We start from the raw sequence: 15,320 nt of genomic DNA, 5'->3' as shown, positions 1-15,320 counted from the left end.
AATGATAAGAGAGAGGAGGAGAGAGAGAGAGAGATGAATGAAGAAATTCAATGTAAGATTACATTTATGAAACAGAGATGAAGCGTAAAATAAAAAAAAAAAATTGTAAAATGAAATGATAAAAGTTAAAAATGAGAATGACAACAATTAGTTAACAAGTCTTGTTTAATTTCTTGATAATGATGATGATAATATGATAGGGACACTGTCATAATTAGTGCAAATAATTATAGCCTTTGTATACTTTAGAATTTATGATTGATTAAACTTTTTATTCCTGACAACCTTTTTTTTTTCTTTTCAGAGATCAATAAATTTTAGGAAGAAAATTGTAAAATTTTCAAAACTGTCATGATTGATTTATTTAATTTGTTATCAAATCACTTAGTTGCACCTTTAACTTTTATCAAATATTTCAAAATTGAATGGAAAGATTGAAATTCCATTAATAATTTTGAGCAATAAAATGTCAACGAATGAATTATTACAAAATAATAAATGTTTATGAAAAGATATGTTAGAAGTTAGAGGAATAGAAGAAAGAAAAGAATTCAAATTTTTTTATTAATTGATGAAAGGTAAAAGTTTAAGTGAAAAAGAAATTCCGCAAAAAAACATAAATTTTTCTTTTCGAAACAATTTAACTAAAACTAAAAAAAAAAAAAAAAAACAATATAGCGTTATCAGTTTAGTTAAACTAAAACCGATGAATGAAATGAAATTGTTTGACAGCTTAAATCTTCATAAGCTCATTTTTCAGGAAGTGCAGAAAAAGCATCATGATTCAATCTAGAATATTTTTCTTACACTACCGGATGATGATGATGATGATGCCAATTTTCTCTATCATTCTTTGCTATGCAAAATTTTTCTATTGAAAAAAGAAAATGGAAGGAAATAAGAATAAAACTTACATAATAGTTGAAAGCGCCGTAGTAAGTTGTGTGATCGTGTCACCACTAACATATGCATTTACTGACCATATCATTGAATTATTCATTTCAAATCTTTTTTTTTCTTTTCCTTTTTTTTCTTCCCTTTTTTTTTTTTGCTTTAAATTATTTCGTTTGAAGCGATTCGTTTAATTCGTTTCAATTTCGAACGATATTTATAACAACCTGAAAGTATCTCTCTTTCGTTTTTTTTTCTTTCTTTCTTTTTTTTCTCCCTTTCATTCATTCATTCTTCCTCTCTTTCTTTCTTATTTTATTAGTAAAAGAGTTTTTTTTTTTTTTTTTTTTTCAGAAAATTACGTCGATATATGTTGTCCCCCCTCTTCAGTATTATCCAGATGTTAAATGGGTGACACAAAAGAATTTAAAATAAGGAATAGAAATTCATTTTATTTTAGAACATACTAATTTAATAAACATTTTATTGTAAAGAGATGACTTTTTAATAGCAATTTTGTTGAATGACTAAAATAGTTCAAATATCTTCAAATGTTTTCATCCAAAAAATAATGAATGACTATTTCTAAATTTGATAAAGCATAAAAAGTGTCACCGTGCGCTAATTGTAAATCAATGTGACATTTTACATATTCTGATGGATATCAGACAAAGCTTGACTAGTTTTTAATTAATCTTACAGGAGGAAAAAAAACGACTAAAACAAGACTTTCAATACAATGTATTCTGATATCAATGGTGAAGTGCAATAATGTAATAAATGGACAATATAAATGAAATTAATAACAGGACAGATATCCAAATTCCTATTAAATTCTTTCTTATTCCATCTGTCTGTCTAGAAAAAAAAAGGCCTATCTGAAAATTACATCATTTATAGCAAAATATTGGCACAAAGTACACTGGAAGCCTTTTGCCAACTAACAGTTAATGTGAAAAAAAAAGGAATTAATTTCCTTTGTTTCGATGCTAATTATTTGTTACTGTCTCCTCCATTCTTCCATTATTCCTATCCCTATTCCTATTATTAGTTAGCTTATGAGTAGAAATTTATGATTAAATTAAAAATTTCTGAAATTTGAAACTAATTTTTCCATTTGCTTTAGCTGTTTGCATTTTCTAACGTTACTTGAAATTTAATTTTGACTAATGAAACGATAATTTTTACAGTCCATTTATTTGCTAATCAATCAATTCTTTCTTATTAATCATTTTAATTCTCTTACATTAATTTATTACTTACTCTAGTTGTTACAGTATATTTTAGCTATTACAAATGTATAAAAATATCTAATTTCTGAAATTCAAACATTAATTATCGAATAAAATTTCATTTTTAGATGAGAATTACGAAAGTTATTGAAAATTACATTTGGATAATTTGAGAAGCTGAAATGAGTGCTTCAAATGATTTCATAGAAAGGAAGCAAAAAAGGATTCAATTCAGTTCAGTTCAATTCCAGCAATTATACGATTCCATAATTATAAATGACATCGGAGACATTTGGTGCAACGTATCGTCCGATATCAGATAGCAGTATAAATAAGTTCGTCTGAAATGACTCATTGTTTAGCAACCGTTCAATCAAAATTTATTAATTTATGCGAATCATTTAACGAATTAAATTAATTAATTAATAAACGAATTTACATTTGCGTTGAATCTCACGCTGATTTTCTCACTTACTCCAAACAATTTCTGATCATTTAAAATCAAAGATTAATCGAAATTTTTGAGAGAAAAATTTCTACTTTAAATCAAAAAAAAATTGCTTATTTAATAAAAAAAAAAGAAAAAGAGAAAAGAAGTTTTATTTGTAAGACATCGTAATTCGAAAGATTTTGAAAAGGAAAAAGCATTTTACTTCTACTGCAGTAAATTTCATTACATACTATTTAAAGAAAAAAAAAGAAAAGAAATTGCAGTAAGAATTGTATAATGTTCGATAAACGTTTAGTTTATGAGGTATGTTCTGCAAGCATGGCGGTAATGTCATTATCGATAGGCTCATTTGCATTCGAAATTTGCAAGTTGCAGGGAGCATTTTCCGGCAGTTTGAATATTTGGATGTTATAAACTGAAAAATAAATGTAATCCGGAAGTAAACAGAACACTGCCATAATGAAAAATGCGGAAATGACGACAGAACAGGTGAAGGTAAAAAAATGAATCATGTAATTAAGGAATGTCGTAAAAGTGCAATTTGTCATTCTTCTAATTATATTGGCATAATGATGGATATAGGATAAGAATGTGAACAAGAAAAAGAACAACTGTTTTATTTGGCATTCATTCAGCCAGGCTTTTAACATTAAGAGTGTCAGGTGCTGCTAATGAGAAATGATTGAAAAGTCAACCTGACAAGTTGGAAAGTCTGGTTCAGGAAATTGTACCTGATTAAATTAACGGACAGTCAATTTTATGTTTTGTTGCATTGGATGATATATCAAATGGAATGATAAGTTTTACTTCTAAATACTTAAACTAAAAAATTAAGAACTTATTGATTAAATAACTTATCCTAATATGAGTCATCAATTAATAAGATCACCTCTTCTGAGTCCCATTAAAATTTGTATATTCGTAGCAAAGATTATTAGCTTATTTCTAGCTATCTATCCCAGACTGTATGGTTATTTTACAGTTATCATCCTTCATATTCAAGTTGTTGATTAGATTTAGAATACAGTATCTCTCTCTAAAGATGGGTAAACAAGTCTTTCAATATTGTAAAGTGATACTGTATCAGTGATAGGTTATCTTCTTCGTTTTACTTAAATCTTATTCTTAGCTTGGCTAATTTAGCACAAAACGAAAGGAAAAAAAACTGTTGAAATAGAAACATAATTTGTAATCATTGTTATCAATGATACTTATAGACCAAGTGACAAGTAATTTCATAATGTAACTGATAAGCCAACAACAAAAAAATTGGCCGTGAAAATGGTTATGTTTGAGACAAGAATTTGCCTCAAATAATATAATATCTCGCTAACTATTCCTACCATTTTTATCTTTAAAAACATAAGATAAAAATAATTAATGCAGCGTTATGCATGCATATACATACTCATGCATGCATGCAGGTACTATGCATGCATATACATACTCATGCATGCATGCAGGTAACGTGCACTAACCATCCAAATGGAACATTTAATTAATGGCATATTTAGGAAATTGCATAGTATCATTTGAGAATTATATTATAAATAAATTGTGAGTGAGTGAATGTCAATAACGAGAATAGATTTACTGGAATGAATCACAGAGAACTAATCTATTTTTCAGTTCTTAAAAATTAAAATATCATTGTTGATAAGAAGTTACTGTTAAATAACAGTTTGATACTCTAATTAATTACAAGAACTCTAATTACACATTGCGATTATTCCGTCACCATAACTTCTGAGCCATACTGAAAAAACTTTCTTTTTTCTAATAAGACCTCTACCTTTGAGCACTTAAATCCAATTTATCGTATAGTTCATTAGCTTTTTCTTCTTGTGATATTGAAGATTTTGTTGTAAACACTAACATTTCCCACGTTAATGACGTACGTGTTTAAATGTTAACAAAAGATTATATTGTGATTGGATAAATTAAAATAGAAAGTGAGATGGAAATGAACTCAATTAAATGGAGTTGGATTGAATTTTACACGCCAATTAATGGAAAGAAAAAAGTTAGGGTAAAAAAAAAAAGTAAGGGTGAAAAAGTGAAGGTTAAAAAGTTAAAGTAAAGAAGTGAGGATGAATGAGTAAAGATAAAAAAAGTAAGGGTGAAATGGTAAAAGTAAGTAATTTAAGGTAAAAAAGTGAAGGTGAAAAAGTAAAAGTAAAAAAGTAAAGACAAGTCAGCACTTTACTCCTATGTTCGGTAATTTAATTAGATAGACTTACTGCCGTCAATTTTTTTTTTTAACTTCCTTATTAATCAATGGAGTAAAGTAATTAGTGTATACGCTTTAATTCAATCTTTATGATCTGTCACAGAAGCAAAACATCCTTTCGAAGGCTGCAACGAGAAGCTTAAATAAACAAAAAATACAATTAACGATTAAATAAATCCACTAATTGGTTCGAGCGCTTTTTTGACCTTTGACTCTTTCCACTTTCATCTCATCACCTCAAACTCTTCTCCCATAATATTGCTTCAACCTTAGATCTCTCCCTAATCTTAAATTTATGCATTTGATTATCATTTTTGTTATCAATTGATATCCTTCTTCCTAACATTTATGAGATTTTTCCAATGCTTTTCTTCTCATCAAACGTAGTCAAATGACTTACGTGTAACATCATACAAGCGTGTAACTATTTACTTCTTCTACAATACTATGTTTAATTTCAAACAAAAGTATGGCTAATGAAGGAAAATTACGTAAAAATAATGTATTTAAACTAATTAATTGAATTGGTCTGGGCCAATATTCTTGTCATCACTCTTCTTCCCTTAAGTTCAATTCAAAAACTATTCCACAACTATTTTTTCCTTCATCGTGCTGAAGGAAGTGTACTTTTTCGCTTTTAAATGCTCGAAATAATTGCTAGCATTGCCGAGACTATTTTATTTAATCCATTTTAGAAAGTCATCTTTCATTACCCACAAATATAAGTAGCTAAAATGAATTTCGAATGTTAAAGTAAAATTGGAAAAAAAAGAAATTTGAAATTGAAATATTTAAAAATTTAATCGAGAACTGTGATTGATTGGAAAAGAATAAATAGTTGTCAGATTCTTCAATAAATGATGAAAATTATGCAACTAAACTTGAGTTTAATAATTCCCGAAATGTCAACAACATAGTAAAAGGATGTCAAACATTCTTACCATTCATTAGCGTCTTCTTCTAAACTCAATAATTCCGAACGTTTCTTTGATAACATGGAACCTTTCGGAAGAAAAATGATAAAAAAAAAAATGAAAAAAAAAATGGAGCCTTTCGGATAAATAAATGTCTGATAAACGGATTAGAGAAAGATCATTTCTTGATATGCGAGAAAGTGTAAGAAGGTAGAAAAGTTAGAAAAATATTCAACCGATTTTCCTATGAGTGAGATCATTAACTGAACTCACACCTGCTGTCCATAATATAATTATTAAAAAAAATTTGTTAAAAATGCCCTTCTACAGCAAATATGCAAAAAAGCTAATAATGAGAATAGAAATCAATCTTATTTTCTTCTTTTTTTAATTGAAAAACTTTGAGTGTCTTGTTTCCCAAGCAATTTTTAAATGCTACTGAGAGGAAATAGAAGAGGGATCCTATAGTATTCCCGAGATTTCATACTTTCATCATAGTGGAGTAGAAATTATGGGAAGAATGTAAATTGTGCATGAAGAAGGAAGTGAAAAGTTAAACTTTCAAAGAGATACTAACAACTACACGTTGTGTCTTCTCCACGTAAGCACCTTGTCGGTGGGCAAAAGCTTGCGTGCCTTTATAAGGTTGCGAGTTATGCTGGCGGTATCAATTGCTCTCACTAGAGCCTCGCATACCATATAGGTCTCAACTGAAGGATCAGACAAAGTCTATTTGAGGGCAGGATGGACTCGTTAGTCTTCGGGCAACCATCCTAGGAGAAGGACAACTTCGATCCTAAAGCCGGGCAGATAGAGCTCGTTTAGCCCTGTAAAGCCATCCATCTCAGAGAAGGATACTCTAACTAAACCCACCTCCTAAGGACTTTGCTGCCACCATCCAAGCTTGCTAGACCCCGGCAGATGAACCTTAGGAGTAAAGGGTGGAACCAGTTCTCGTGCACTGTCCCTCACCCAAAGAATCCACGGCGGGCTTGAAGGACACACCCACTTTTTTAACTCCTCTAGTGACAGGCAAAGGACGAAACGGCATCATTTAGAATGCTGCCGAACAAGACTGTCATCTCCAGAGTCAATCTCGAGCAACTCTTATTCTAAACCGTCTACATGCAGGATTGAGTCAATCTCGAGCAACTCTTATTCTAAACCGTCTACATGCAGGATCTGCTGCTTCCAATGCATCCTATCATCCTGATCAAGCAGTCTTTTCCAAGGAAAGTACTGCTTCTCCATGCGAAGAGAGGCCTAGAAAAGGTTGCCTAACCTTTTCATCTCCTTCGCCACTCGGTTGGGTAACCGCTAGCAGACATCTTTTGACACGTCGAACAAAGACATACATCTTCCTCCAAAGTTGTATACAAATTGACACTAGGTGTTGGAATATCAGATGCTTGATAATGTGGACAGTAGACGTCCTGAGTGTTGCTCTGACCTATTTGCTCACAAACTCTCACGATTAAATATCGATATTGCTGTCTCAGTGAAGTTCGTTTCCATGAGGACGGAATCCCTAATGAATATGGCGCCGGTTACACATTCTACTGGTCAAGAAAAACCCAGAATTGAAAATCATCTTTCAGAAGTTCGTCCCATGGTTAAAAACTCCACCGCCTCCAAATTCGAAAATCTGCTGACATTTCTGACCGTACTATCACCCACGCTTCCCACAACACAGTAAGCAACAAGTCAAATCTTCAGCATACATCCATGGAAAAAAATAGATTCTATACTGATCTACGCCGTATTATCCAAAAATGGAGAGAATTCTGAAGCCTAGAAAGCTGTATTAGATGTGCATGGTATCGGAAACTGCAACGAAACTGCTAGAATTTTGTGCAGAGCAGCAGCTCACCACCACAAATACTATCTTTTAGCAGAGAGAGTTCGAAGACAACTTTGATGCATCCTTGATTCAAGCACTGGCATCTCATTGACTACGGTTTTAATTCGCCAAAGAAATGTTCACGATGTTCGTCGCACTTATGTGATGCCTAGGGCAGAATGTCAAACAGACCATCGCTTTGTGCAATGTATACTCAACCGCTTTATATCAAATCTCGAGACAGGCAAAATTGTGAGAGGGAAGCTCAAAGTTAATAATCTCTAAACACAGTCTTTAAACTAGACTTCAAGAATATCCCACAGATCCCACTCCTGAAGCACTTTGGTAATCATATTAAAACTACCATCTTGCAAGAGGAATAAAGACTGATTTGATGAAAATAATGAAGAGATCCAGAATTTTTTACAAGGAAGGGATCTCCTCACCAAGCACACCTTGCTTAGCCATCTTGTCATATGAGATAAGACATTTTTAGCCTTGCATGCAGCAAGTTTCAACAAAAATTTCGAGTCATCCGAAACAAATGGTGGATCAACCTAGCAGAAAATATTCAACTATGCGCAGATTCGGGCAACTGCAGAGATTCTACGAGGCTCTGAAAGCTGTGTATGGATCCACACACTGGTCAAAACTCTTTACTCAGCGCAGATGGCCAAACGCTTTTCACTGACATAACCTCTACCCTGAATCGATGGTCTGAACATTTCCAGATTCCCTTTAGTGCCGACTGTTCAATCCAAGGCTCAGTAACTCAGTACATTACATAACGATAGCTGAAAAGCGAACTGGATACAACTCTGACTATACAGCGACGCTCAAAGCCATATATTAAATGAAAATTGCAAGGCAACTGGAATTGATGATATCCTGCCTAAGGTCTGGAAACACGGTGGTCAAGCATTCTATGTTAGGTTTCACAAGCTCGTTCTGCGATTCTGAGAAAGAGGCAAACTTCCACTAGATCTCCGTGATGCAGTTATTATCGCTGTATAAAAGAAGAAAGGAGTAAAATCAGATAAATCAGACAAATTACGGAGCTGTCACCCTGATCTTTATTGCTGGCAAAATCCTTGCAAGAAATTTCTGAACAGATTGGTACTCGCCATATTAGAAAAAGTTCTACGTGAAAGTCAGTGTGGCTTCACAGCAAATAGGAGTACCACAGACATTGTCCTTCGACAACTGCAAAAGAAATGCAGGGAACAGAACAAAGGTCTTTATACAACCTTTATAGACCCCACCAAAACCTTTGACACTGTAAGCAAAAAAGTCCTGTGATAGATCTTAGAACGATTAGAATGCTCTCCCAAGTTCTTGAAAATGATCATGCTATTACATGAAAATCAATGAGGCTAAGTTAGATGTGCCGATGCACTTTCAGAAACTTTCCCAATAATCAATGAGGTGAAACAAGGTTGCGTTCTTGCACTAACTCTCTTCATAGTCTATTTCAGCATAATGCTTCAAAGGGTCACAGTAGATTTAGATAAAGAAAATGGTATTTACATCCGATGTCATGCCGATGGACGTCTACTCAACCTAAAGCGACTGAAAGCCTAACGAAGACCTAAATTACCACGTCCAAGTCCTACTTTTTTGCCGATGATCCTTGTTCACACAGAAACAATTCTGCAGCGCCTAACATCCTGTTTTGCAAAAGCCGTAGAGCTTTTGAGGCTAGGCGTTAGCTTGAAGAAGACAGAAGTTCTTTATCAGCCCCCACCACAGGATAATCACTTTCATCCTCCCATCACCATCGGTGAATCAGAGCTTGAATCAGTCCAACTGTTCAGTTATTTATACAGCATCACTTCTTCCGACATCAAAATTGACAAAGAGATTGACAGCAGATTAACAAATGTCGGGAAAACCGTAATAATTGTATCATAGAATTATTCGTTCAAATATTTTGCATTTACATTTTGTTTTTTTTTCTTCATACTTAAAGTCATGAGTCAGTTGTTTCATCTTTAAATCGTCTAAAGGAGCTTTGTCTGATATTGAGTTTTACGCACATCTGAATGACAATGAAGCTTATCCACATTGATGGGCATACTGTAGAGATATCTATTCTCATAAACATGTTTTTATCCAATGGTACATTACTAGATTTCTGTCAAGCATCGCATTTCTTCCCTTTGTGTGGCCGAAATGCAAACGAAGGATATTGTGATTGAATCCATCACTTGTTTTTGATATAAATATGTAAATTTGTCTGGCAGTTGTTTCCCTTCACACATTCCTTATATAAATCATACGAAATTCTAACAATTCTTCATTGTTAAAACCCATCAGTTAGCACTAAGCTTCACTCATTTAACCATTTATTTCCTCTCAATTCATTAATTACCACTTACAAATTTCTCTCCCATCTATTATTATTTTTTTGGATGTCATTTATTGAAAGTGGAATTAGTCTGAACTCATTTCTACTGTATTTGGTACCCGGATGATAAGAAAGGATAAACCGCTATACTTTTCGGACATACAACAACACCGATACACTGTAAGTCATTCCTTCAGAACTTAACTGTCTCTTCAACGACTAAAAACAATCTCCCTTACCTTCTTTTCTTTCACAACAGCAGAGGCGTACAGAGCTTTCGGAAAACTTCATAAAAGAATTTGGTGTAATAAAAACATCTGAAGAAAAGTACCAAGATTAGTTAGTGTATTTAAAGCTATTGTACTGTCTATTTTGCTATGGTTCTGAATCATTGGTCACCTTACATCATCTGCGATTCCTCGAACGCTTTCACCAGCGCTGTCTCCGTACAGTTCTAAACATTCACTGGTCTGACTACGTATCAAATGTTACTATCCTCACACAGATGGGGTCATCAGCATTGAGATCATACTATTGAAGACACAGCTGCGCTGGGCTGGACACATTCCCAGGATGAAGGATCACCGCCAGGATAGAGGATCACCGCCTTCCTGAGATTGTGCTTTACGGCGAATTAATCACCGGCTTCTGCAAAGGAAAAGCCTCAAAAGAGAGGTACAAGGACGCCCTGAAACAATACCTTAGCCTTGGCTTCGAAAACTACCATCAACAGTCTATTCTGGCTTCGAATCGGGGAACGTGAAGACACATTATCCATAATGCTGTCTGCTTTCTTCGAGAACACGCATGTAACCAGTCTCGAGGAGAAACGACATTGCAGAAAAAACCGTACCTCATTAATATCCCTGAAGCAGACCTTCCATTGTGCCTTTTGCACTCGAAGTTGACTTGAGTCCCGCATTTCCTCTTAGCCATCAGTGCGACTGCAGCAAATATGGATATAGCTCTTTACATATCTTCGTTTACGAAGCCTAACCACGACGACACGTTGTGTGACATCTTTGAGAAGTAAGCAAAAAGTTTAGTTTATTCCAAAACAAAATGGAATGAAGGGTGAAAATGGAAGAAGAAAAGAGTTGTAAACAAAAGTTTTCATATTATTAAAACATGAAAAAATATTTTTTATTTTATTAACTTCTAAAATGTTTGTCAAATTGAAATTTTCTTTACAAATTTATTTGTCATAAAGAAACAAGTAAAAATTTACTTTAAAAGGTTAAAAAACAATTAAAAAAATAAAAAATAGGAAATTAAATATGCAAGAAATTAAAATTGATCATTTTTAAAATAAAATTAAATAATATTATCAATCCTAACCTTGAACATTCCATAAAATTGTTCGCCTCATTTAACATATTCTAATTTTGTTGGTTTTATCAACAAAAACATAAAGTATATCTACCATAGCCTGGCCAAATATCATTTTTGCAAAAGCATACTTTTAGCATTATGAACATTAAACGACGTGAAATTACTATATATAATATAAATATATTATGGCAAGATAAAGTTCAAACAAAATAAAGCGGTAAAATAAGGTTCAAAGTTCATTCTTGCAAATGTAATTCATTCAATCCAAACTTTTTAAGAAAAAAAAAGAAATTCCCCATTAATTTCTTGTCGTTTCTATTAAATATTTAACATTGTTATAAATGATTTTTTGTTCGTCAATTTTTCCTTCATCTCATACATTTGTTGAACATATTCCGGAAAGGAAAAGATTATTCCGTCCTATTCCAATCCCGGAAAGGGAAAGATTATTCCGTCCTATTCCAACCGCTTCTTCCTTATAAAAATAATAATCTAAATTACAGATTAGCGTATTGAAGGATAGAAACTGATCAACCAAAGACCAGAAATGGTGAAGGAAATATGAAGCGGAAACTACAACAACATCAACTTAACGTTGTTTCTTCATTTATTTTGCTAAAATCATCTTTTCACCCATCCCTTCCCGGCATTTTTCGCTTCCCATTACAACTCTTTCAAACATTTTAAAGTTTTCTTTTAGAATTTCCAACATATTATCTTGCGATTTTCGAATAATTTTCCGCCTTTCCATTCTAAATAAGCTTTGGTTTGATAAAAATTATCAGCTATTTATGCAGGTGGATCAGAAAAATTGAGTTAAAAATGATAATGAAAACGATTCATTGCATCATGTGACATTTGCGCAGCTTAACTCAATGAGTTGCCACTATCGAGAAGAATTCAAAAAAGTTTGCGTTTTTAAATTTTTTGAAAGTTTCAAAAATACAATATGTTTTTTAGCAAGCTTTGCAAGTACCTTTGGGAATTTAGTTAGACGTACGATAAGTATGGTTTAACCTTTGATCTGTCCAATGATAGTTTCAAAAGTTTGATTTGCAGCGATTATACGAATTAATGTTACAGCATCTATTTATTATCAATGATACAGTATGATAATGAAGGGACAGAGATATGAATTGACAAGAGATAGAAGAGGACAAATTAAGAGTGTACGAGAATTTTGATAATGAAAGAATGTTAAGTAAATGTTAAGAAATTTGAAAGGGAATGAAAAGAGAGAGAAATAACGAAAAGATAATTGATGTGATGAGGATTTGCAGTTATATGTGACAGATAAAGTGAAAAAAGAAAACAAACAGATTTCGAAGGATAAGGTTATTTCGAATGTAATTAATCATTTCATCATCGCTTTTGAAGATTATGCGACTTAATGTATAACTTACTCTTTGTCATGTTTTCCTGATCCGGATTACGGTTAATTGCTTAAAATTTTGTAACCTTTTAAAATTTGTGACCATCCCATCCGATTTTAATATTTGTTGGACAATTTCCCTTGACCGAAATGTCTCACATAAAATATTTATTCACGGGTATGTTAAGGGAAAAAGAGAAAGGATGAAATGTGTACTGCACTGATTGTTGAAATTTCCGGATTAAAACTAAAATTTGTTCTATTTCCTGAAAGAATATTTGATTTCTCAAAAAGGAATGTTAGCACAATTTAGCACAAGTTAGCACAATTTTTTTTCTAAAATTAATAATTTTACGGTCAAATCAATGACAAACAGGGACGATTTGCAGTAATCGGAAATGATTTTTTGACTGAAGTACACGATTTGGGAGTATCAGAGTCGATTTTTCCGGATAAATAAATAAGAAAAAATGAAATTTTAACCGATTTCTCTTCGTTGGTTTCTCTGTTATTAATTTTGAACTTTGTCCAAAATTTTTGATGGTTTGAAATTTGATTTCAAAACTTACTTTAAATTACTTCACATTTTCCAGTGCTACATAACATTTTATTGGATAGCTAAATTGAATTTCATAAAGCTATTGAAAAATAGCTTTGAAAAAGCTGAAAACATCAATTATGCTGTGAGAAACGCAAAAAATTCCATTAAATATGCAAATTTCGTCTTGAACACTCAAAAAAAAATACTTGGAATGATTGGAAATGATAATTGAATGGATTGATGAATCAGTGAAGAAGAATGAATAATCATCGTATTGCAACTGCTAATAATTTGTAAATAACGAGGAAATAACTAATTCATTAATAATAAAAAACTGAATTTTCCCACCAACAAACTTTGAATGAAATCTTAAAATTTAATGAAATTTCTTAAAATCTTCGATGTGAGAAGTGGTGGACATTAATTAACTAATGAAAATTCTAAATGAAAATGATGAAAATTAATTAACTAATGAAAATTAATTTTGTATTATTTTTGAATTCTTAATTTGTTTTTTTATTTGCCAAAAATATCTCTATGAATTGAATGAGTAACCTTATCATAATGCTCAGGAATAATGCCAAGAGGAGGTTTGAAAATTTGCTTCAAATTTAAAGGAATTCGAAATTATGACTCAAAATAGTGAGAACATATAGGAGTAAACCGGTGTGACCTGTATTCGTTTTTCTTGATATTTTCGGTAGGTTATATGCATATTCACAAATTGCTAAAAACACAATTAGTATTCTACAACAAACTTCTAATTTCATTTTTAGCTAAAAGACAAATCGTTTTAATATTCCATTATAATGGACAACCGGAACACATAGTGATTTCCGGTTGCACCGGTACTCCAAATTGCTTTATTTGTCTTGAAAGTGTCATTCGTGTTCTTTAATGCTATAAGCTATGTAAGGTTAATAAACATTCGAACTTACAGGATTGAAATTATTTAAAATTTGAAAAACATCCCAGAAAATAACCTTTTGCAATAAAAAAAAAAGCAGGAAAGCAGTTATTGAATTTACTTTTAAGTTTTTTTTGTTACAAAAAAAAAAAATTAATAATAAAAAGTATTTAGAATGGCAAATTGGCATGAACAAATAAATGATAATGTTTGGTTTTCTCTGAAGGATTAAAGCATAGACACTAACGGAAAGTAATGAATATTCGGTAAAATGTCGGAAATAAAAACGGAAATGGAATTTAATGATCGAATAATATTGAAAAAACTCTTACTGAGTGATGACCTCATTTTATTAATAATGTAACGATTCGTTGATTTCAAATGATTGAAAATCAAATTTAATTTAATACAAGTGTATCTTTGTAGTTATGAATAACTCTCATCTTTTCCATGTTTTTGGCCATCCTCAGATATGATTAAAAGTAATCGATGAAAGTAACCGTTCTTCTCTTTTTTAAATAAATTGAACTTGTTAATACATTAAATGTGGAGTACTTCACGAGATGAACTGACTCATTAAATTTGCTTCTTTTTCAGAACAACAAAATAGCAAAATTCAACAGTCTTTTAATAAGAACAACAATTTGTGAATCAATCAGTCAATGCAAACAATCAACCAATCGATCAGTAAATCAATTTTTATATCAATGTTACTGAAAGTTGTGAGGAAGAAAGAAAACGAAATAAGTAAGAATGATATGAGAAAATATAAAATTGATAATTAATTGATAAACCGATGAAAATAATTGATTTTATTAAATGAAATGATAAAAAACTTTCATTACTTTATGATAAGAAGTTGAAATGCCATCAAGATTTGTTGAAGGATGTATTATCCATTGTTAGACTTAGATACAATATTGGTAAATAATTATGATAACACTTGCTTGCATCGCTATCAGCAAGTGATTATTCCATTTTAGCTATGTGTCTCAATTTTAGATGACACTTCAAATACAGTGACAGTGATGGATTTATTCCTTACAATCCATCATTTATTTTATACTACTTCTTCAACACTGTTAACACAATACCTCCAATAATAATTGTATAGTAGTAATAACTGTAGTAACAGTTACATAACAGTAGCAGCAATAGTAGCGCTAAAAGTAGTAGCAGTAGTAGTAGTAGTAGTAGTAGTAGTAGTAGTAGTAGTAGTAGTAGTAGTAGTAGTAGTAGTAGTAGTAGTAGTAGTAGTAGTAG

The 15,320-nt window shown here is 31.8% G+C and overlaps 2 protein-coding genes across 2 annotated transcripts; one reads left to right on the top strand and one right to left on the bottom strand.

Moving 5' to 3' along the window:
- Positions 1 to 10,049: 10,049 nt before the first annotated feature.
- On the bottom strand, positions 10,050 to 10,827 carry LOAG_07313 (hypothetical protein; the record flags this gene model as incomplete). The annotated part of the gene is made up of 3 exons (XM_003142846.1): positions 10,050 to 10,124; positions 10,310 to 10,375; positions 10,606 to 10,827. 3 exons carry the CDS (start codon positions 10,825 to 10,827, stop codon positions 10,050 to 10,052), a joined length of 363 nt encoding a protein of 120 aa, XP_003142894.1.
- A 2,900-nt stretch (positions 10,828 to 13,727) lies between these two features.
- Positions 13,728 to 15,313, top strand: LOAG_07312 (hypothetical protein; the record flags this gene model as incomplete). Its single annotated transcript, XM_003142845.1, has 4 exons — positions 13,728 to 13,740; positions 13,927 to 14,039; positions 14,655 to 14,744; positions 15,193 to 15,313. Coding segments are annotated over 4 exons (336 nt in total), but the record flags the coding sequence as incomplete, so codon positions are not given.
- Between the last annotated feature and the right edge of the window lie 7 nt (positions 15,314 to 15,320).

The sequence above is a fragment of the Loa loa genome (assembly GCF_000183805.2).
Source record: "Loa loa unplaced genomic scaffold supercont3.4, whole genome shotgun sequence".
NCBI classification, from domain to species: Eukaryota; Metazoa; Nematoda; class Chromadorea; order Rhabditida; family Onchocercidae; genus Loa; species Loa loa.
The sequence above is the reverse complement of the archived record's forward strand: the minus strand, read 5'-3'. Positions and strand labels throughout refer to the sequence as shown.